A 23,182-nucleotide genomic window follows, 5' to 3' on the forward strand; every position below is an offset into this window, starting at 1 on the left:
TGCAGGCTGCACCCTGAGTTTTGAAGCTGCCCGCTTGGGGATGCTGGTTTGGAGAACTTTGGTTGGTCATTTGGAGCTTTGAGTCTTAACCCCAAGTTTTGGTTCAGCAGTTTGACACTGGGTAGGTAAATAGAGCATCCTGCTAACACAGATACTCCTGGAGCTCGCCGAGACCAGGACAGAAGCATCTGTCTTTGGGAACAGAAAAGGGACCAGCTGAGGCAACCAGCAGTGGTTGGTTTAGCTCATAAATCAAACTCTTGATGGTACTGCCGGCCTCTGCAGTGTTTCCTTGCCTGCGCTCGCACTGGTGTGCTGTGGGGCAGCTTTCTCAGCTTTTCAGGCTGCACCAGCAGAGGGAAAACCATGTGGAAGAAGTAAAATTTGCTTCTCAGTGTGTTCCTGAAACTGGTTCCTGAGAGCAGCCTAACCAAAGATGGGTCTTATTGCTCCCACTTCTGAAGCATTAAAGCTTTCCCTCAGCCCAGCAGGTACCGACAGGCTGGAGAGGATGCAGGAGGAGAAGTTTGAAGCTCTTCAGGTTTGCACCACCCAAATACACACTCATAGACCAATGCTTCCAAACTGCTGTTGGTTGCCCTCCCACTCAGCCTTGCTGCCATGTCCCCTCAACTGCCTTCCACTCACCAGCCTTTGGTGGTGGTAATAGAAACAAATCAAGCTACAGGCCCGTGCTCAACTTGGCTTTTGCCAAAAGCAAGTTTTTGTGTGTGGCAGCACCAGGAGGGGTAACAATGAATGAATTCATGCCAAAGTGGCCTTTTAACTTCATTATTCAGGGAAAAAGCCATGTGCATGTAACTGCAACATATTAGTGCTGCTCAGCACATTAGTACCAGGGCAGCAGCATCTCCAGAAGGAAGCACAGGCAAAAGAACCTTAGAGAAAGCATTTTATCTCTGCTCAGGGACAAAAAGCAGTTGGAAGAGGAGCTCTTTACATGGCTGCTCCCACAGTGAAGAGTTCTTGCAGAATATATTGCAATATAGTTCTTGGAGGCGGTACATTTATTCTGGCATGATGGAAACCAGCTGTGACCCATGTTGCTTAAATTGGGTTCACGACAATGTGCAGGAGCCTCTGGGGTGTCAGTTGTCCTTCACTCCCATTTGACACCAATTCTCACCTGCGGGAGAAAAATCAGACCCAGACCCTTTCCACAGAGCTCTGAAACGGGCACATTTCAGGGTATCCTCTGAGGCATGGAAGCATCTCAGAACTTCCAACCTTCCCAATCTAGCAAGAAAGGATGGAAAAGAAGATATTTGTCTGTAATGATCCTTCCTCCTCATTCTCAAACACTAAATATTAGCATTTGTAAGTGATTGGTTATTTGAGTTTATCGCAGTCATTTTCCAGTCAATCTTTTCTGTCTTCCTCAAACTCAGCCTTGCAATTCTTTTTCATGCCACGCTGTTGGGCAGGATTTCCACTGATGGGGTACGAGGATTGTACGAGAACAAATCCCAGTGCTGAAAGGCCAGGCTGTCCCTCTGCTCTGAGATGCTGCTGCTGCCTTGGCAGCCACAGGCCAGGGTGAGAAACCGGGTTCAAATGATACAGAAACATTGTCAAAGATTGCTTCAAAGCCTGCTGACAGGAGGTCACACAACCAGGGGATGGCAGGAGCTGCTCGTGGGTGGGAAATGGCAGTTTTCTGGTTGCTATGGCTTTGCTCCTCCGAGTAGTGTTTGAGAGGACGGAGCCAGGTCCTGCATCGTCCCACCTCCATCCATCCAGCACTTACCCGTAAACCCGCGGTGTGGGAAGTGCTGCTCAGAACATGATTTCAGGCAGTGTTTTAGCATCAACAGCAGGATGGCCCCGAGAGGGGCCACGCAGGGGTTCACATCCCTCGGATGCACCAGGAGTCCAGTGCTGGTGAGGACTGAGCCTCCTCTGCAGGATTTGGGAGCTCATGGAGCCTCACGCTTTGCAGTGTTAAGGCCTCCTCCCTCCATTCTCCTTTGTCCCTGGTGCCCTGTTGCTGTGCTTGCTCACTCCAGTGTCTCAGAAGGCTCTGGCATTACCAGGACAGCTGAGGTGCATCTTCTCCCAGCAGCTCTCTTGCTTCCTTCTGTTTCACATCCATCTCCAGGCTAATCCCAGGGTGCAGAACTGGCACCAAGGCCACAGCAGAAGCAGGGAGTGGGGCGAGCGGCTGCAGAAGGGCACACAAGGATTGCGTTTTCAGTCTGTAAGGTCACTAACGAGAATGGCAGACATCTCATTTCACATAGTCCGGAGACCAGAACCAAACCTGGAAGAGCTGGAAGCTGCTGGGTGCTATCTAGGACCTGGGTTTAGTTGAGTGCTGAGTGAAGGGGTCCTGAAGAAAGTCTCTGTGTGTTCATAGAGGTGCAGCGAAGGCAGAAGCACGCAGTCAGTATTTAGAAGGAAGTGGGATGATGCATTTGCATCACATGAGGATGATAAGATACTTCCCAGTCCATTAAAGAGGGTGTTAAGCACCTCCAGAAATAAATACCTCTTAATCAACCTGACAAGAGAACTCTCACTCAAGAGGCCTTTCCTTGTCTTGGGCAGGTCTTTGTTTCCTGCTATTCTTTAGGACATTCTGGAGCCCTGGGGAAGCTCCCTGAATGCACCTTCACACACGGGGGGAAAGGGAAGCTTGGCCACGCACCCAGGGGGGCACCGCGAGCGTGGTGCTTTGAAACGGGGATCGCAGCCCTGCCGTGAGGCTGCTGGCGGAGCTGCAGCAGCAAAGCCCTCTAGTGGGGACGAGGGGCCGGAGGAGCCGTTGAAACCCGGCTCCGAGCACAGACCTGGGGCAGGCAGAGCCAGGGCCAGCGCCGGGCGTCGCTGGTGGCAGAGATGGCTCAGCAAAGCTTCCCTCCTCGGCCGTGCTCACGCGGTGCGGGCGGGCAGGTGATGCCCCGTTCTTCAATGCGTGTGGATGCTTTGCTTTCAGCGAAGGTCGACCCAGTGGTGCGAGTGGCATTAACGCTGGTGTTCCCACCGAGGGAAACCCTGAGGGCTTCTATTTGCCGCTGTGTAGGTCTCGCTGTGGTGTAACCCAGTGTAGCTGTGGGACGGCTGAGCTCTGGGCATGTTCGATGCCAGCAAGCACCTCGAGACCCCGGTTTGGGTGAGCTGGGATGAATCCTGCCACTGAGCTTTCCTCTTGGGATGAGATGTGGTGCAAGGCCCTGACTCCTGGCACTCCGGGGGAAAATCCTGTTATTTTCTGTGAGAAGGGAGGTGGCATTGCCCAGCTCCAGTGGTGTGAGGCAAGTGCATCCTCCTGAGCTGCTCGGGTGTATTTAGTTGCTGTGTGTGACTGGTCAGGTCCGTTTTGTGCACTGATGGAGAGAAGCTGTTGCCTTTCCCACTATCCATTCACTTCCCTGTGATGCTGTGCAGTTACCAAGGCCCTGGAGAAGTTTTCTGGCTATTGGTGGAGCTGTGGTGGTCGTGTGAGCAGCAAAGCCGTGATGTGGCTGATCCATATGTGGTGATTAGGACTAATTGCCCTCCAATACACACATCTACCCCCAGAGCATGTTATGCTGTGGTAGCCTGCTAAAGCTGAGCTGCTTCAGCCTGTTTCTGGGAGCGCTGAACAAGCAGGGCCAGGAACCACAGTATCTGTCTTTAATTCATCATTTCTTCCAAGAACCCTCCTACTTGGGAAGGGGAGATGCTGCCTGTGCCCTGGGCGGTGACAGCATCAGAGGCAGCTCTTCCCAGCCGAACTAGGAACAAAGGTTTGGTTCAGGTCCTGTAAAGTGGGGCTGGGACACATTCCCAGGGGAAAAAGGAAGGACCTCGGGGTGGAATCCATGGAATAGTCTCATGGATCCAGTTAAATTTGTCCCACACTTGTGGCCAGCTTTGCAGGGGGAGGTTTCACGTCGCATCCCGAGCTCGGGTGCTCACGTGCTGTGGGTTGACTTTGATCAAGTCACACAAATGGCTGTTCCTTAATTGCCTTCTCCCTTTAAAAAGGGCAGAATACCTTAGAGAGGCTCCTGAGGTCTCGCTCGCTAATAAAGCTCCTCGAGAGCGTGGATGGAGCTGCGCTGCGAGCGAGCTGGTATTAATGATTTCCGTTATTGCAGACGATGAAGCTGTGGTTCAGCTTCTTAACCTTGACTCCCGTGCTCGCTTTTGTTCCCGCTGCTGTTCAGCCTGCGCAGGCAGGCTCACACCTCACCCAGCCTCACACCCCCCGGACCCACGTGGTGAGCCCTGGGTGCGCAGAGGGAGCCTGGGTAGCTCCCAGGAGTCTGATTTGCTCACAAAGATGGATTCTGACACACGTGGTGTGGCTTGGGAATGGCTGAAATGGGGTTAGTGGTGGTTCTGTTGATGCTGACTCGATTCTGGGTTAGGTGTGGAGAGCTGAGGTGTGAGGGTTGCTGTGGTATAAGGGCCATGCAGACATTCCTGCTGATGCTGCGGGTTCAGGCTTTGGCAAGCAACGTTAGGGGATATTTGACCTGTCCCTTCAAACACCCATTCCCTGCACCCCAGAGGAAGGCAAAGTCCATCCACAGAAACTTCTTTCCTGCTCCTTCACTTGGCAGTGGCGGGTGCTCCCTGTGGAGCATGGAGCTGTATTTCCTCTCCATCTCTTGGGCTTAGCTCCTGGGGGAAAAAGCCCTTTTATTTGTGCCTATGCCAGGTGCTGACAGCAACTGCTTGTACAGAAGGAGCGCCCAAGATGAAGTGGGAATAGGGCCCTCAGCCCACCACAAACCTGCTCTGTGATAAAGTTCCCCAAATCTTCACTCTCCTTCTTGTCCCCCACTCTGCTCCGGTTGGCAGATGAGTTAAAACATGGTGATAAAAGCTGCTCATCCCCCTCGTGCCATGCAACCGGGGCCTTCCTTCGGTGCCGTCCCTCTCTCCCCGCTTTCACTACTTGCCTTGTCCCTGCGAGATTCGCATTTTACTGCTCATTACCCGGTGGGGTTTGATGGTCACAGAGGACCCAGTGCAGGAGCTCCCATTTGTTATTTAACCTACTTTCCAGAGGCACAAGAACATCAAGTGACTTGCACAAGGTCGCCCATGAGTCAGTGACTCCTGTGGCGTGATGGCCAGATCCTGCCGTCCTGCAGTCCCATGCTCTCACCACTAGATCCCTGTGCCCACACTCGGCAACAGCACCACTATTCAATTAAGCTCCTGCAGTGCCTTAAAAGTCGTTTATTCCTGGCTTTGACAGCAGCCCTGGTATTCTTGCGGAGCTTTGCCTTAGGAAATGACAGCATATGAGGTCAGGGCAGCATAAGCAGTGCCCTTGGACGTGTCACTGCCTGGTACAGGCAGGCTGCATGGTGCCAGGGCTGCTCAGCCTGGGCACGGCTCATCCTGGACCCGCTGCTCCGGTGGCATCCGACGGGAGCAAAGTCTGACAGGGAGCCCCAGATTTCTGTATGGGCAGGTCTGTGTCTGAGTGAAGGGGTTGGCAGGGATGAGAAGTGATGAACACGTGAGGGGAGAGGGAAGGAAGTGACTTGTAATATATTTGACGTGTTTTATATATAGTATCATAACAGTAGTGTACCGGTTTGTTGTGGTGCGGGATTTTTAACGTGTGATCTCGGAGGGCACTTTCCTCTGTTCCTGACAACTGGATAAAGTATTGGTTCCAATTCTGTATTCAATTACCAGCTATTTCCCCCTCGATAATTTGAATCTGAAAAGCACCCTCTGGAAGGGAGCTTCATGTCTGGCATTCCCAGTGCTCCCTGGCTGCTCCTGGAGGCTCCCACTGGTGAGCCCCATCTCTGACTCTGCCACCCTTGTGACCCTGAGCCTGGGCACCAACAATCGTGTTTCTGTGGGGCTTGTGACCCCACTTATAGCAGTGGCGACCCCCTCAAAAGGTCAGGACCCCTCCGGGCACCAGGACCAGCTCCTGCCCCGCAGCAACTGCCCAGTGCGTTCCTCCCTTGCATCCCGTGTGGATGCGGCTGCTCAGCACCAAGTTTCCCCGATGTGAAATTTAGGTTAATCCATTTCCAAAGTGGATTAACTTAACTCCCACAAAGGCACTTAGTATAAAATAAGAGTGTCCACATGGTGAGGCAGCACAGGATAGTGGCTGTGCTTCAGGCTCGCACCCCAGCCAGTCCATGTCCCAGCCTTGCTCCCAGGGGGATGCACTCTCCTAAATGGCTTTTTGGTCGATCAAGCTCGAAGCCAAAGGGAAACAAAGCCCAGCAATGGGAAGGGGTTAAAAGCCCGCTCCACCGAGGTCCACAAGTCTCCTGTTCACCTTAAATGGTCAGGATTTTATTTTAGCTCCAGGGAGGAGCAGCAGCCATTGAGCTGGAAGTGAGCATAGAGCAGGCCCCACGCTGGGGCTTCCTGCGGGAGATCCCGGGGCTCTGCTCTCGCCCTTCAACCTCTGGCTCCATAGAGCAGCCGGGAGGAGATGGAAACATGGAAACACAATAGCGAGCGATCCCCATGTTCACCTCTGGCTTCGGATCTTCCCGAGCAGCCCCTCCTCCCTTGCACGTTTTCCCTGGCAGGGAAGTGGTTAATGGGAGCAGATAACATCATAATCGGACACCCGCACTAACAAGCCGTAAACACCAATGTGGCAGTTCCCATCCTCAGCTCTGGCACCAGCTCTGGCACAGGCTCTGCTGCAAGCTCCGCCGCTCAGTCCCTTACACTTGCTTTATTCCCTAAAAATCTCCTTCATAAGCATTGAACAAGAGATGAGATGGGCTGGGGAGGCGGACACCGAGGTACCAGCACCTATTGAGATGCTGGTGCCCATTGAGAGGCTGCTGCACATCAAGACGCTGGTGCCCATGGTGGGATCCCCAGCCGGTTGGAGGTCACTGACCCGTTGCCCTCGGGGTCCTGCTCGGGAGCCGGTACCGTCCTGGGGTACACGGAGACCCCACGGCTGCTTGCCCAGAGCTGGGGCATCCCCATCCCTCGCGGGATCCGGGACATGGTGCCCGAGGTGCAGCCACGTTCCCCACCAGCCGAGCTCCCCCCGTTCAGGCGGGGCAGGGTCCTCCACCGCTGCCACCGAGCACGGGAGAACCGGCTGAGACAAAAGGATTCAGCGGCGGCGGGGCCCGGGCTCCGCGGTACCCACCGAGCCGGGGCCGGGGGGCTCCCGCGGGGCTGACACTCGTCGTCCGGTACCGCGCTGCCGGGGCCGGGCGTGCAGCGGGTCCGCGGGTGGGCTGCACCCCCGCGGGCCGTGCGGAGCGCAGGATGCCCGTGCGTGTGGCCGCGCCGCGCGTACCGATCCGTGCCGCGCCGCTCCGAGCCTCCGGCCGTGCATTCTCGCGGCTCTCCAGCAGGCGCCCGGCCCTGGACATTGTCTCTTCCTCCCGGAGGAAGGGCCCTCCCCGGCTCTCCACAATGTGCTCTTCCAGGCGCGGCTCCCCGCGCCCCCCGCCCGGTGCGCCCGCCCCCCGCGCCCCGCTCCCCTTCCCCCGCCTCCTCCGCCCGCGGCCGGGCCCCGCTCGCCCCCCTCCGCCTCTCCCCCCCCCCGGGAGCCGGGAGTGACGCGCTCCGCAGCGCCGGCCCCTCTCCCCGGGCAGCAGCTGGTTGTCAGCCTCTCCGGAGCGCCGCCAGCCCGGGCCCCCTCCCTCCGCCCCTCCGCCCCGCGCTCCCGCCGCGCCGCCGGGCTGGCGCAGGCCGGCAGGCCCCGCGCCCCGCTCCAGGTACGCGCCCGCCCGCGGGGCTCCGGCCCCGGGGCCCCCCGGGGCGGAGGATGGGGGGGGTGGGGGGGGGGAGATGCGGGGCGGGGCGGGGAGGGGGGGGCGGGGGGGCGGCGCCGGGGCCCGGCCCCAACTCCGGGGGGAGCGGCCGCGCCGCGTCCCCGGGAAGTTGCGGGTCGCCCGGCGGCGGCGGGGGAAGGGGAGGGGAAGGGGAGGGGGGGGCGCGTCCTTCCCGGCGCCGCTCCCCCTTCCCCGGAAGAGCACAAAAGCGCAGAAGAAGAAAGTGGGAGGAGGCGGCGGGAGCGCCCCGGCCCCATCAATTCCCGGGCACCGGCCCCGCGCCGCCATCGCCGCCCGCCCGGCCCCGGCCCCGGCCCCGGCCCCGGCCCCGGGCGGGGATTGTGCTGGAAATAGCCGCCTCCCGGGAGGTAAAGCCCTACTTACGTGTCAATCCCCGCCGGTCGCTGAGCCCCGTGCGCCAGCCCCGCTCCGCGCTCCCGGCGGGCAGGGCTCCATCGCGGTGTATTTATTTACCTGCGGGCGGGGGACGGGACGGGACCGGCACCGGCACCGGCACCTCGGTGCTGCCGCTGCTGCTGCTGCGGGGAGACACGCGTAGGAACCGCGTCCCACCGCGGGACCCGCCGGCGGCGGGGGGACCCCCGGGCGCTCAGCCCGCAGGGCTGCCCCGCTCGAGCCTCTCCAAAGCGGGGCACCCCCGGTACCCGCCTCCCGGTGCCCCTGCAAGAGCGAAGTGCCCTTTAACACCTGGCGGTCCGTGGGTGCCAGGACACCCCCCCCGCCTCGAGCGGGAGAGCAAGCACCGGCCCGGCCGGGGCGAGTGCAGGTGCCTGGGAGGCGGGGACGGGGCTCCGGGAGCAAGGGGTGGACACGGGGCCGGGGCTCTCGGTGCCCCCGGTCCGGCGGCCCCGGGTTCAGCACCTTCCCGCTGAACAGCAGGAGCGTGGGGCAGCGGCGGGGAGGCACCCCCTGCCCTGCACCCTCTGTTTGGGCAGTGGGACACCTCGGGGAAGGGGGACGGGGGGGTGATGGTCTCCCCTTCCTCTTCCATTCGCCGCTCGCCTTTTACATGGACTCTTTTGCCCGTTTGGGGGACCTACCAAATACTCGGTTTTGCCGCGTCCTGTAGAAATGAGCAGGGATTTCGGTAAATAGGGATGTAAGTGACCTGACAAAGAGCGCTGGGATGTTCTGCTCGGGGTGTGCTCTGCACACAGGAGCAGCAGCGCCGGCACCGCTCGCCTCAGCCACCCAACACCGTGTGCTTTTAAAGGCTCCTCGGGCTCTTTGAAGCAATGACCACCCCGGTATTTGTGGCTGCAGCATCAATCTTTGACCTGGAGTGGTTTATCTTCCATTAGTAAGCCTTTCTCTGCGCTGAACTGGTTAAGTTAGGGTCAAATCTGGTTCAATACCTTCTTGGCATGCTCAGAGGGCTGGCTTTAAACAGCGGCTGAGGCAGGGATGAGGCTGCCTTCCTGCGAGCTCGGCCCCCAGCGCCGCGGGGTGCTCTGCAGGTCTGGGGGTGCCTGTGCCGGGCAGGGCCGGTGGGCACGGGCACAGCACCGGAGCAGCGCCGGGGCTGGCACGCTCGTGTTGCCTTTTGTTGACTCTAAAAACACGGCAGCTTCTGGTGGAGCGTGGCTGTGTGCTGGGGGGGTTGCACGCACACAGCCGCCGTTCCCGCTCCGTGGAAGGAAATCCCATTGGAATAGCAGGCTGTGGCGTGAAAGGACACGTTTTAAAATTAAAGGGCTCAAAGAGAGAAAACAAACGGTCCTGAGGTGCGGAGCCTGGAGTACTGTGAGGCACAGCATGTAAATGACTGGAGAGAGGCTTGCAAGGCAGTCCCCGAGAAACTGAGCCTGCTGTAAAATAAGCAGGTTACCGATAGCCTCGCATCCGTCTACGAGCTGTGCTTCTGGGAGTCACTTCCCCCTGCCCTGATCCAGCTGCACGACAGGAGCTTGTTCTCCAGGCAGGAGCCACTGGAGAAGAAACCCTGCCTGGCAATGACAGCCCCGGAGTCAGGAGGTCCTGCTGGTGGTCCTGGATGTGCCAGTGATGCTCTGTGTGCGTGAAGCAGGCGGGGTGGCTGTGGGGAGCCAGGGTTGGCAGCTCTGCAATAGGAACAATCACCCTTTCCTGGCTCGGAGGGAAGTTGAGGCTGAGCAGACGCCTGCCCACGGTGCTCGAAGGCCGGGGAGTGGGGAGTGGGACAGACCCACGGAGTGTGAGTCCTGCTCGTGCCACGGCCACGGAGAACGCACCGGCCCCTGCGGGTGCCTGCAGAGCAGCTGCCAGTGTTGGGCTGCAGATAAGGAGAGGAGCAGGGACGTTGTTTTCCAAACCCTGTGCGGAGCCGGGAGCCCTGCTCCAACGCTTGGGTGTGGCCTGTGAATGCACCAGCAGGATCCGACTTCCCCTCGCAGAAGAGGAGCCGCACGCACGCTGCTGACCCTTGATCGCTCAGTCCCGTGGACGCTGGAAACAAAGCGATGGGACCGTGCTGCGGGGTGAGGAGAGCTCTCCGGAGAGCTGGGGAGGCAGGAAGGAGCAGGGCGGCAGCGGCAGGGCTGGGGTTTGGGGTTCAGCTCCGGGCTGGCCCATTGGGGCGGCCGCTGTCACTTCCATCCCTGCCACGAGTGCTGTGGAAGCGGGCAAAAGGCGGCGGGTCCCGAGCCTGGTGCTGGTAATGGATTGCGTTCTGTTTTCTAATGAAAGTTTCATTTGAAGTTTGTTTACAGGAAAGAAGAAATTAGCAGAGAGAATTCTCCTGAGAACTCAGAGAGGAAAAGAATGAGCTGCCTGACTTGCAAGCCAAAAGAGGGTGGAAGGGTAGATTAGATTTACCGTATTGCTCCGAGTCAGAGCTGTTGCTGCTGTTGAGAAACGCTTCCTTGTTTGGCTGGATGGTGGAAGCGCTTTGAGGCTCAGCCTTCAGCCAGGGTGTTGGCATCCAGGGGAAACTGAGAGCTGCCCACCCAGCCAGAGATGTTGATCCCACTCTGGTGTCCCATATTTTGATGCTGGGACATGAGTGGTGCTCCTGGGCCGTGGCTGCAGAGCTGGGGCTCTGGGTGTCACTGCTGGGGCCTCAGGTCCTTGCGATTGTCCTGGCATGACGGGGACATGAGGAGGTCCAAGTGCTGAGCCTTTGGTCTCCAAGGTGTGTCCCGAGGAGGGAGCTTGCTGGTGGCCTCGTGTCCCACTGAGCTGTGCTCGAGGTCAGGGCCTTTCTCTTGCTTTAGGGAAGAGGCACAAAGGTGTGAGGAGCTCCTGGAGCACCATGGCATGGGCAGAGCTGTGGGTGCTGCCCCAAGCCTGCAGGCAGCAGAACCTCTCCAGCAGTTCCCACTGCTGGCTCTGGCTGTTCCCTGCTGCTGGAAGGGTTCACCCACTGCCTGCAGGGTTGCTCAGCATCCCCTTGGGATGGGCTGTGCTGCGGGAGCTGGGTGCTGCTGGGAGCTTTGTTCTGTTGGTGGTCTGGCTGAGGGTATTAGTGCTGGAAAATGGAAAACTCTGGCTGGGAAGTAGGGGTGACAGTGGGGATGTGGGGATGGGGCCGCCCGGCAGGGTCCCACAGTAACCACCTCCTCTCTCTGCTGGTGGCTGGGTCCTGGACCGGTGTACGTGCAACAGCCGTGTTTGACTTGAGTCATTTATTGCTTACCAGTTTGTGGTTTGATAGGCACAGGATTTCTAACAGTGGGCGAATGTTGTTGTACCTCGAGAGGAGGATGCACCTTTATGAAGCGCTTAGCACAGTGCGTGCATGTGAGGTGGCCTTCCTGTCACTGCCACCATTCCTGAGCGCATGGAGACCTGGGTGCCTCCCAGGCTCTGCTCGGGGTGCTGAGGCTGTAACTGAGCCCTGCAGACTCTGTGCCCGAGCCGGGCGCTTCCTGAAAACATCACAGGTTGCTCCAGAGCTCCTCCTCCTCGGACAGGTGAGAGCCTGTGGGCAGCAAGGACCTTGGCATTTGCATTTGTCTCTTAAGCTCTGACAGTAATCTTGGGTAAGCCTTGTGAAGAAGGCCAGATATTAGGGTGGCTGCCTCCCTGCAAATGCTTACAATAAAGAGACTATTTATAGTGTGCAACGGGGAGACCTTTGCAGCTCTGCTCCTCTCTGTGCAAGATGGAGTTTCTGGAGAGCCAGGGTCGCTTCGTGGCTGCGGCGGCACCGGTGCTGTGCTGAGCTGGGGACACCGCGGTTCCCACCCCCGCTCCTGCCCTGCTCGCCCTGGGCACAGGGCTGGGTGTGGGTGTCCCCATTGCCTTGGTGGGCACCCATGGGGCGGCCGAGCCCCGTCCGCCCGCCTCTCCCTCCATCCGCTGCTGCGTGCGGGGCTTCCCAAGCCGTAAATTCCAGGAAGCTCCCCGGGAGGCACATGGAGGGAGCGGGCTGGGGGCGGGTGCGAGCCGGGAGCCTGCAGATGTCTTCAGGGACGGGGAGCGGGAGGCGAGGCGCAAACCTGGCTTTTAAACACGTTTGTTGGTTCACAATAAGAGCTGGCAGGCAGCGGCGGGCGGCCGGGGCACTCTTTGTGAGGCACAGGCGGAGGCTGGAGGGGCACTTGCCAGTTGCCTCTTACACGGAAAGGGAGCGGAGATTGGATTTTATCTCAGGACCAGGGGGAGGGAAGAGGAATTAGAAGAGCAGAGACTTTACAAGCCTTTGAAATGCTTCAATCAAAGGGAAGCGCAGTTGAAAGCGGCTCTGGAAACGTTTTTGGTGCTCCCCTGCACCCCAGGGCTTGGGATGCGGTCGCTGCTGTGGGAGGGGAGCGAGGAGAGGAAGGCGGATAAAGGGATCAGCAGCAGGACCGTGCTCATTCGGGAGCACGTCGCTGCTTCCTCCCGAGCTGCGTGTTCGGAGCTCAGGCCGGGGAGGTCCTGCGGCCCCTCCTCTCATTCAGGAGCTCAGTGCTGCCTTTCTGATGATGGTTTTGAAATCCTGTGGCTGACCTTTCCGGCGCTGGAAGCAATCCAAGGGCTGTGTCTCGAAGTACTGTAAAGGTTAGCGAGGAGGGAGAGAGGGAGAGAGAAAATGTCCTTTCAGCTGCAGGAGTGGGAGAGAGGAATGTCATCTATGCTGCCGGGGAGCAGGCGCTGCTCCAGGCTGGGTGTCCTTGCCTCGCCAGGGACCTCACTCCCCCAGCTGCTTCCCAAGGTGTGTGTTGTCATTGTGGTGTGGATACAGAGGCGATATCCCTTTGGAGAGGGCTGGAGGAGCAGCCTCTTGGTGCTGGGGCTGTCTCTCCTCTGCAGCATTGGGCAGTGCAGGTCTATGGGGATGGGTGCTGCTCTCTGGACCTGCCCCATTTGCCGCTCCCTGCCGGTGCCAATCCTCTGGGAATTCCCGTTGCAGCCGCTGATGTGATCTCAGAAAAGTCCGAGGTGTTTTATGAAGCCGTTTCAATGGAGTTGCCCTTATCCTCAGTTCCCACACGCCGCTGCCTCACCAGCACCAAGCTGGGTGGAGGGAGATTAAAGGGTAAACTCCAGGGCTCAGCCATCCGCTCCTACAGGATGCGAGCTCTTTCTAATTGTCCTCAATTAGAGACAGTGCCATTGCTCAGGCACGTCTTCAGGCAGGAAGCAGAGCCCGTCCCAGCCACCTCGGGGAAGGGCTGTGTGGCCATGGGGAGCGCTGAGGGGCCAGTGAGTGATCCTGGGGGCAGGAGCTGCCCAACACGTTGGTGTTAGGAAGGAGCTGGGTGAGGAGATGTTAAAGGCAGAGAAGGGAGGATGAAATCAGCTCGGTTTGTTAACCCTTTCCTGCTTGCCTCCAGGATGAGACATCGGTGAGCAGCGAGGACTTTGATATGAACGACTCCACATGGATCTCAGCTGACCAGCACCTGAACTCCAGCCTGAGCCCCAGCCAGGACGAGAGCATGCGCAGCCCGCAGAACCTGCCCGGCCATGAGGACGGTGAGTGCCGGGGCGAGCGGGCAGCGCGCTGCGCCTCCGCTGCAGGATGCTTTGTGGCCTATTAAACATTAACCAGTCCTTTCTGATCAGGTGTCCCACCTGCAGGATGGATTTCATATCCCTGCAGGCTTCGAAGCAGTGCCGACTCCCAGTCCTTCCCATTTAGCCCCTGGGTTCCTGCTCAGCCAGGGCCCTCTCCAGCTCTGAGCTGATGGTCCTTGTGCAGGAGCCGGCTCCCAGCTCCTCCAGAAAGGTCACCAAATCCCCTCCTAAGGCATCAGGCTGTAGTTCCCTGGGTGTGATGAGGAGGACCCTGTTAGTCCTGGGCTGTGGGAGCTGACCTGCAGCAGGAAAGATGCCAAGGCTGCACAGTGCAGGTCACAGCTTTCTGTGCTTGGAAAGCTGCTCCTTAGACAATGTCTTGGATCCCCCAGGCAAGAAGTGTGTGATCTGCCATAGCCAACAGTGATGGGAGCGCGGTGCGGATGTGCGTGTGTCCTCTCTCAGGGCAGGCGGTTGGAAGGAGAGAAGGGGGCACATGTGGGCTGGGTGGGAGGCAGTGTCTGGTGACGAGAGGTGGAGTGTTGCTCCTGGGAAACATGCTAGTTGAAAGTAAAAGAGCGAGTAAATAAATGGTAGAAGTACGAGTTGGGGTCAGGGTTCACCTCTGTGATGCTTGGAAGGATTCGGTGCTTGGGCTGTTACCGGCTTCTGCTCAAGAGGTTGAATCCCTCATTGTCCCCAGCCTGGGGCTGCTGAGAGAACGGGAAGGGAGCGGAGGAGCTGAGGGACAACCGGGGCTGGGTCAGTGCTGCTTTAAGATCGGGGACTGGAAAACCACCCCAGGGGACATAAAGGGCTTCTGTGCTGTCCGGTCTCCCTGGGGTGGCTTTTGGCTGCTTGTGTGGCCAGCGATGGGGCAGCAGGGACAGCAGGGGCACTGCTCTGCTCAGCCCGGCGCCTCGTGGCCCTTCAGCCTACGGCAGAGCTGCAGTTTGGAGAAGCTGCTGGTTTTAGCAGCAGCCCCGGAGCCAGGCGGCCTCGGGGGGATGTGAAACCTGCCTGCGCTGCACCCAGGGGCACTTCTGCTTGTGAGGGCCCCGCCGTGGGGCCGTGCCCGGGGCAGGAGGAAGGGGGCTCTGGTGGGAGCCCAGCCGCCCACATCAGCTGCGCTTGGCTCTTGGTGACCAGGCTGCAGCCTCTGCCCCGAGCGAGAGCTGCCTCATCTCGTACCCACGGCCTGGCTGGTCTCAACGTCCCCCTGAACTTCACCGTTCTCCCATTAGGACGCTTCAGGCTTGTGGCTTATCCCTGACCACCGAATTCCCAAGTCTCATTTACCATCTACGATGACACAGTTTTCATCCCTCTGCTGAGCACTGTTCTTCGACAGGACAGTAATTTTATAAGGGACTTGCGTATTTAGGCAACTGAAGATGTTCTCTCAATCCCTTCTCTCTGCCCTCATAGGAAATGCTTCCAATTTCTCCTGCCCTGTGGTTTCTCTTCAGAAGCCGGTGTCCTCTTCGGGGCCCTTCTTGGCTCCTTTAATTTCTCCTGTAAGGTTCAGTGGTGAGCAACAAAGCAGGAATAGTCCCTTGCTTTGCGTGAGGAGTGCCAGTGTCCCAGGCTGTCCCCAGGGGTGGCAGCAGCTTAACTGGGTGGGCTTTGGAAGACCAGAAGTGATGGAGGTGAAGAGCAAGCAAGGCAAGCCCAGGGTTACTGACAAGATCCATCAAGAAGAAACCAGGGACTGGGACTTCCATCAGGCCGTCCTACCTACTTCAGGAGGGACTGAAGAGAGGTTCTGTCACTGTGGTGAATGTCCATGTCCCGCACTGGAGCATACAGGCAAGTGCTGCTGGGGTGAGAGGCCTCGTGCCTGTCCTGCTGCCAAAGCCTCCCCCCCAGGACTGAAGCACACGTGGCTGAGAAGGGAAGAGCAATGGAGCAACCCAGGAGGGCAGCGGGCGGTGAGAGGAGAGGAGCACGTCGCAGAGGAGCACATTGCAGGAGGAAGGCACATTACTGGCACGGGAAGGGAATGCGCATGAATCAAAGTGTCGAGCGCTCTTCGGTTTCCTTTTCTCTCAGCCCATAAAAGCTCCTTTTTTCTGGACACAAATGTGTTTTACTGGGTTCACACTGGCTTAAAGGCCATGCACGTGCAAGACTTCCCCAAGGAAATCATCTAAACCAGCCTGTGGGCTCTGTGTGCTCCGTGGAGCCCAACTGGCCGAGGTGCCCTGCGCAGTGGTCAACGTGCTCCCTGCCAGACCAGGACGTGTGTCCGCAGCTCCTGCTCTCGGCTGCCCACTGTGCCCCGCAGCAGCCCCACAGAGCCCCGGCCTCCTTCCACCGGCTGAGGCAGCGAGCCCTGAGCCTCCCCTGCAGCCAGGCTCAGCTCCAGGCAGCCCAGCGCTGTGGAGGGCTCACACATCACCTCCTTTGGATCAGGACTCGGTACTCTCCAACCTCTGGAAATCCTCTTGAGTTACTAAATTGCTGCTGCCTGCTGCTGCCTGACGGGTGGGATGCTTGGAGTGTGTCTGCAGTGTAAGACACGGTACAAAGTATAAAGTTTTAATGAAGAGCTGCCCTGTAGGGGAGCGGGATCGTCTGACAGGCTTGTTAAAAAGGTCTTGTTTAAAGTACCGAGGCACCAACTCCAGGTCTTTCAGAGGAGGAGCCAGTGCTCTCCTATGGCATGTGAGCAGAGTGGTGTGAAATCCGGAGAGGCAGGAGAGCAGGGAACCATCACCCCATGCTTTGAGACACAGGTACCTGCTGAATCTTCAGAGCTGAAAAGCAGCTAGAATGGAAGCCAATACCTTAATACCTTGGTCTGTCCCCTTGTTCATAAGCTTTGGCCTGTGATAGCCACACTGCAACCAGCCTCAGCCCTTGGAGCAGCAGGGAGAGCGGATTAGACCTAATGGCTTCGGTGGTTAAGGGACAGAGATGGCACCATTGGAGAGCACCGGCAGCAGAGCCAGGTTCCCGCTGGGATGGGGGGTGCATGGCGGGATGCAGGACCCACCGGCTAGCTCTGAGCACACGCTCGCTCCTTCCATTTTCCTTTGTTACTTGCCCTGTGGCCCAGCACGGAAAACGTGAAGCTCCTGCAACATCCCTTCCCCATCGGATGTTGCTCACAGCGCCCAGGCCCGCAGGAAGCCGGCGGCTGCCCAAAGCGACAGCAAGATCAACACGAGCCCTTTGCTGCTCAAGTGGAGCTATTGTGCAGGACATCCTGGACGGCCACGTCTGCAGGAGCCAGCACGCAGTCCGAGCAGCTGAACACTGAGTGTGCTCCATCTCGCTGTCCCCTGTGCCTGTCACTGTCCCTGGAGGTGTCCTGTGCCGCTCCCCACTGAGCGTTGGTCCTGCTGATAGGATACATCTTGCCTCATCCCTGGCCATGCCTCCAGCTCCATCACCCAGGAGCGGTGCTCAGCCCCTGGTCAGGGGTTGCTGCTCTCAGCCCATTCTGCCCCATCCTTCTAAAGAGCTGGGTAAGCTCCTGGGTGTAAGATCTGCTTTCCCTGCATGGGGGGCATGGGATTGCTGCATGGCACCATGTTGGGACAGGTTCCTTCCAGCTGAGTTCCTGCGTGCAGCCCTCACTTGACTGGCAGCGTCCTGCTGAGCCCTTCTGCCTGCAGCAGCAGTGGCTAATCCAGACCTTGGAGAAAGGACTTTCTTAACCTACTTAACCGTGCAGGCACACGCTCCTCGGGGGCATCCCTTGGGGCAGCTGCTTGGGAAGGCTCAGAGTGCTGGGGATGTCCCTCAGGAACGCTCCAAGGAGGGACCTCAAGGACACACAGGCAGGCATTCTGAGGATGCTGCCCCAGGAGCAGGTAGAACACATCACGCCCTGCCCTGGGGACACAGGGACAGCACGGAACCATCCCCAGCATCGTCCTCTCTCTCTGGCATGGCTCACGTCCTGCAGCTCTGGGTCGCAGCCCCGTTACTTGGTGAGATGCTCATGATGTGCTGCACATCCCCTGCTTCACCCAGGCTGCAGAATCCTCCCTGTTCCGCAGAGCTTCAGGGCTTCTGCCACCACCACTGGATTTCGCAGACCCCCCGGCTCAGAGCCCAGACAAGTCACGGACCAGCGTCCAGGCCTTACAACAGCTACGTGTGACCTTATCTTGTTTTCCTTAGTTCTGTATTTCTCCTCTCCGCGGGTGCCCCCCCACTGCGCTGTCCCCACACAAGGCAGCAGGCGCGTCCTTGCCTTGCCTCTGCACTCGGCTGGTGGCTCCATTCCCCGCCGCCTCTTCAGGGGCACATCTGCTCCTCCCGAGCAAAGGCCTTGGCCGGTGATAAACACCCTCCCCTTGGCGCCGGGTGAGGGGTGCAGCACGGGCGCTGCAGGGATGTGGTGTCTCTCACACGGAGCAGGGCTTGGGCTCCCCCTTGCCTCGTGCTTTGGGGGGGCTCTTCCTCAGTCTGGGGCAGAGAGGATCACCGGGCAGCTGGTGCCTGTGCCCCCACCTTCCTCCCCAGATGAAGCACCCCATCTAAAGCAGAGAGCAGGGTGAGCCCCACAGCGTGTCCCTTGCCTGGGAGGGGTGCAGAGCCCAGTGGCTTGGGGACAGAACCGCTCTGCCCTGCCCGAAGGACGGGGTGGGCAGCAGGGTCTCCCTGGTGGCAGGTCCGTGCTGCAGGCACCAGCCCCGTGTGCATCCTGCCCAAAGCCACCAAACCCGTTTGCTTGGCGTGGGGAGAGGCAGTGCCCGGGCAGCGCGGGGCTGTGGCCGGTCCCCTCCCTGCGGCAGGATCCGGGTGGCTGCCGACGGCGGTGGCACAAGGAGGGGCTTGCTCTGCACCTTGTCCTTCCTCACCGAGGCTCGAGCACCCCTGGAGCAGCGAGGTGGCCACAGGAGCGGTGCAGGGAGGGACGGGGGGCAGGAGGACAGGGGCAGCCGAGCGACCGCGTGTTTGTGGCCGGGCTGTTTGTGCGGCCGGAGCGGATGCGCTCTGCTGCGGGGGAAGGGGTCCCCCGCGGGGCTGTGGGGAGGTCCCGGGGCCGGCGGGAGCTGCTGCTGCTCCCTCGGGCTGGGCAGCGGCGCTGGGGGGAGACGGCGCCGGGGGGCACCGCTGATGGCGAGGAGGGAGGGCGGCCGCACAGCGCTGCCTTGTCCGGCCGAGCACGCACATTGTGTCCTGCGGGGCCAGATGTCTGCCTGGTCCCGGGCGCTGGGCGAAGGCAGGGAGCCGGGGAGGGAGCGCGGAGGGTGGGCGCTGTGTCTGGGACATAAAGAGGTTTGCACTAACGAGGGAAGACAGGAAATAGAGCGTCTGAACAGGACACTGCCCAGCCCCACCGCCCCGCGGCCCCCGGCAGCATTGCTGCTGCTTTCCGACTGCCTCTTGGAGGCCACGGGCTAGGGGGAACGGGCTCCGTGCTCCAGCCCTGTGAGCGGTGCCCCGGCACAGCCAGGGCCCGTCCTGCTCACTGCCGGCTGTGGGTGCAGGAGCCCCGGGGTGCTGCTCACTCACACTGAATGCAGCGCTGCCGCCCAGCCGGGCCCCCCGCGGGGCCCCCATTCCCACTCGGTCTCTCCAATTTGTATTAAGTGTCCCTTCCTCGCAGGCTTTCCTCCTCCCCTGCTTCCCCTTTCTCGTCTCTTTTGTGAGTGAATAATTTATGGCACTTTTCATCTTCCTGGCTGTTGTTGCAGGCGGGCGGCGGTGGGATGCTCCAGCCCGTGCCGGTGCTGCCGTGGGCTGGAAACAGGGCAGGATCCTCCTGGTTGTGATGGGGGCTCTCAGGTGGGAGCAGCAGCCTCTGCCATCACCCCGCTGGCCATGGGCAGGCCATGCAGAGCTGGTGTCTCCGCGGTGGTCCATGGTGGGAGCCGGTGGTGGCTGCAGCACCCAAGGATGCGCTGGCAATGGCCAAGAGGTGCCGTGGCGGTGCTGGGCAGGGGGTCCCACCCTGGCAGGGCGCGGGCAGGAGCGGGCGGCCCCCGGCCCACCGCGTGGTGCGGGGCTGCGGCGAGGCTCCCGTGGGCCGCGGGCTCTTACACAAGCTCATTGTTTGCGAGTCAAAAGAGGTTTTGTGTCCGCTCTGGAGATGTGACAGGAGGAGGAACAATTTGCCCCATTCATCTTGAACCCTGCCTTTGGAGAGCCGGGCCGTGGCCTTCGCCCGTTAAACCCAACCACTTCCCCGCCGTGAAAACCACCCGGGGAGCAGGTGTTGGGAATCGCCCCTTCCCCTCCTGATCCCCTCAGATCCAGCACCACAGAAATCGAGGATAATCCCGCGGCCTCTTCCAAATGAAAACGCTGAGCCCTGATTAATTCATTTAATAAGTGACTGATCCCCTCCTCCCCGGCGCCGCCGACCAAGAAGCCATTTTGCTTCTTGCTCTTGGGGCCGGGCACGCCGGGGATGCCGAGGGGATGCTGGGGAGATGCTGAGGCTGATGCAGATGTGGTGTCCCCGTGGCCTCCTCCCGGCCTCGCTGCTCACCCGGCCATGGACTGGCCTCCACACTATGCCTGCGAGGGCAGCGCTCGGGGCCTCGGGACCAGGCAGCCTCCATTGGGCTCTGCAGCCTCACCAGCATCCCCCACGCGGTGCCGGGGTCTCCTCTGCATCCAGCCGATGGAGGGGATTAGAAGGAAGGACGAAATGCTCCGTTTTCCAAGGCAAAGATCAAACCGGTTGGGAAGTGACATTGTTTTTACAGTTCCATCTGCTTCAATTAGGGCGCGGGGGTGGAGCAGGGGGGCTCCCAATTATCCTCATTAGAGGGGCTCCTCGTGCAGCCAAGCTCCAGCCGCGAGCAGGGAGCTCACCGGGCTCGTGCTGGTTGCTAATGAACACAGTGATGGCTGCACAGCCTGGCCTCGCGCCCCGCTGCTCCGGAGCCCTGCTCCGGCCGTGGGTTTGGGACTCAGGAGCTGGGTGGGTTTTACTGCGATGGGATCCTCTGGGAGCGTGGCCAATGCTGCCATCAGCAGGGCAGGAGCCCAAACCTGGCACCCAAAGCAGGAGGGCTCCTGCTCCCTCTCTCCTGGTCCTGCCTTGCTGGTGTGGGGCTGGATACCCCAGTGAAGCTGCCTGGGGAGCAGCAGCAGCACTGGCATCATCCCATCAGCACCAGGCAGAGCACACCGGCGCTCTCAGATTGCTGAGGCCATTTCCGTTCAGACCCAAGGACCTCGGCAGCGTGGATCTGTGGTCATTTCCCTGCTCACACAGGACTGAATTAATCCATCACTTTGTGTGCTGTAAAACTGTAGAAGTAAGACAATTACCTGGAGCGAGTGGGTTTGCAGACCTCGTTGTTTATTCATCCTTGGGTTGAACTGTTCTTTTAGTAGGTGCTGGTCCCTTACTTTAGATTCCTATTTCATTTTCTTATTCCACCTGGACAGAGAGAGACATCTTCTTTGTTACCTGTATCTTTTGGCTGTAGCAAACCCAGTATCAGTAAATGCAGCAGGGTCAGGTAGAAACCTGATTTGTGTGAGTTTTGTGCAACACAGAAGAAAGGCTGAGATCTTGAGAAGTCGGGGGTCCAGATCTCATCCCCAGCATCCTGCTGATGTGGGACTGGCACTGCAATGGGGCTGGGAGCTGCAGGGACTGGGGCAGAGCTTGGGGCTGCGGGTGGATGGACAAGAGCACAGAGGGGATGCTCAGAGGAGGTTGAGGATGCTCAGAGCAATGCAGGGATGCCCAGAGCAGGTTGGGGATGCTCAGGGCACCCTCAGTCTTCTCTCAGGTGACGCCTCTCTTGGTGCCCTTGCCTGGCAGGGCTTTGGTGGTATGGGCGAGGCTGTGCCAGGGGCTGCCTGCACCCCAAAGAGCAGGCAGGAGGTCGCTGCCGCTGGCTTGCAGGACGGGTGCTGATTGGTGCTGCGCTGTTGCTGTGCTGTGCCCGGGCTGAGGGCAGGGCCTGGCGTGCGGCTCGTGCCTCCCTGCCTGGGAATAATTCCCCTTAATCCTTGCGGGAGGCATCGCTGGATGCGGCTGGAGCCTCCCTCTGGGAGCCCCGTCTCCCCTGGCGCAGAGCAGGAGGAGGGACAGGACCCGACGCCATCCTGTGCACTCGGTGCCCCTGGCCACCTGCACGGGGGCACGGCTGAGCCAGCACCGCGCCTGCACCCGTGCTGAGGGCACCGGGTGCCAGTGGTGGGGCTGGCTCCATGCCCCGGCAAGGCGCGTGTGGGGCAGAGCCCCCAGGAGCACGCACTGGCGCTGGTGCAGGGCTGAGCCGTCGCAGCGTGCTGGAGAGCAGCCCCCGCGGTGCTCTGGGGCAGGAGAGCTGTCAGCCTAACCCACAGCTATGGCTGAGCCCGCAGCAGCCCTGGCCGTGGTCAGGCTGCAGTGCTAGGGCAGGAGTCCAGGGCTGGTCCCAGGGGTTGCCTGGGGAGTGCCCTGTGTAGTGCTGGCTGCTGAGCACCCATGAGCCCCATGCAGGGAGCGAGAGCTCCTGCCTGGAGCCAGCCCCGTGCTGGGGAGGTGATGGCTGCCGCTGGCCCAAGCACCCATAGACAGCACCCCAGGGACTGGGTGAGCTGTGGTCAGTGCTCAGACAAGTGAGTGCATCAGCGCAAGGGAAAGGAGGGGCACGGAGCCCTGCAGAGTGGGGACCTCCTCATTTAGAGGCTGGCGGGGTGAGCAGCAGCCTGGGCACGAGGCCGGGCAGCGAGCGCTGGCACCGGGGCCCGGGTGTCCTCGAGTGCGCTTGTTCGACGGGACCCAAAGCCCTGGGCAGCCGCAGGGACCCGGGAGCGCGCCCGGGGCCGCGCGGTGCAGTTCGCGCTGCGGGGCGCAGGAGGCGGCAGCAGCCGGGTACCGGCCCCTTTGGCCCCTTTGGCCCCGGTGCCCGTGCTCGGGGGCTGCCCCACGGCCCGGCCCCATTGTGCTGCGGCGCGGGCCGGGCGCGGAGCCGCCGCCATCTGCTCCTCGCTGCCGGCGGCTCCTTTGTTCGGCGCAGGCTGGCGCAGGAAGCGGCTCCCCACGTGCTTCGCCCTTTCCCTCTCGCGGAGGCACCGCATGAAATAAAGGATTGAGCGCGGCGGGGGGCAGGGGAGAAGCGGCTGAGCCCTCGGAAAGGTCGCGCCTGGCCCCAGGGCTGGGCTCCCTGGCCGGGTGCGGGCAGGGCTGGGCGCAGGCAGGGCTGGGCGCAGGCAGGGCCGCGCTCTCCGCCGTGGTCGGGCTGCTCCTCGCAGCAGGAGGCTGGCGTGGTGGGAGCTGTTCATGGGCAGAGGGATGGGGCCGGGAGCTGGGGCTGTGGATGCGAGCAGGAGCTGGGCTGGGCTTTGCCGTGCGCGGGCCCCTGGGCCAGGGGTCTGCCTGGTTTGGGTGGAACAGGGGAGCAGGAGCGTCCATGTAGGGTGCGGGAGGTTACCCGGGAGGGACAGGAGGGACATGGCGCATCCCCTGCCCCTCCTGCAGCATCGTGCCGGGGAGCCCTGCCCGGCGGCCTGGCCCCTGCGAGCAGAGCTCCCCGCGCTGCCTCCGTTCTGCACCAGCTCGGGGTTTCCCACCC

General features: G+C 60.4%; 1 protein-coding gene across 2 annotated transcripts in view; it reads left to right on the plus strand.

Moving 5' to 3' along the window:
* The window catches only part of NOL4L (nucleolar protein 4 like), a 57,568-nt gene that overhangs the window by 25,768 nt on the left and 8,618 nt on the right, over positions 1 to 23,182 (plus strand). For both annotated transcript variants that reach the window (XM_065691862.1, XM_065691863.1), the window contains exon 5: positions 13,511 to 13,652. In XM_065691862.1, the coding sequence (XP_065547934.1) occupies positions 13,511 to 13,652 (142 nt within the window). The remainder of the gene's footprint in view (positions 1 to 13,510; positions 13,653 to 23,182) is intronic.

The sequence above is a fragment of the Lathamus discolor genome, chromosome 11, assembly GCF_037157495.1.
Source record: "Lathamus discolor isolate bLatDis1 chromosome 11, bLatDis1.hap1, whole genome shotgun sequence".
Classification (NCBI taxonomy): domain Eukaryota; kingdom Metazoa; phylum Chordata; class Aves; order Psittaciformes; family Psittacidae; genus Lathamus; species Lathamus discolor.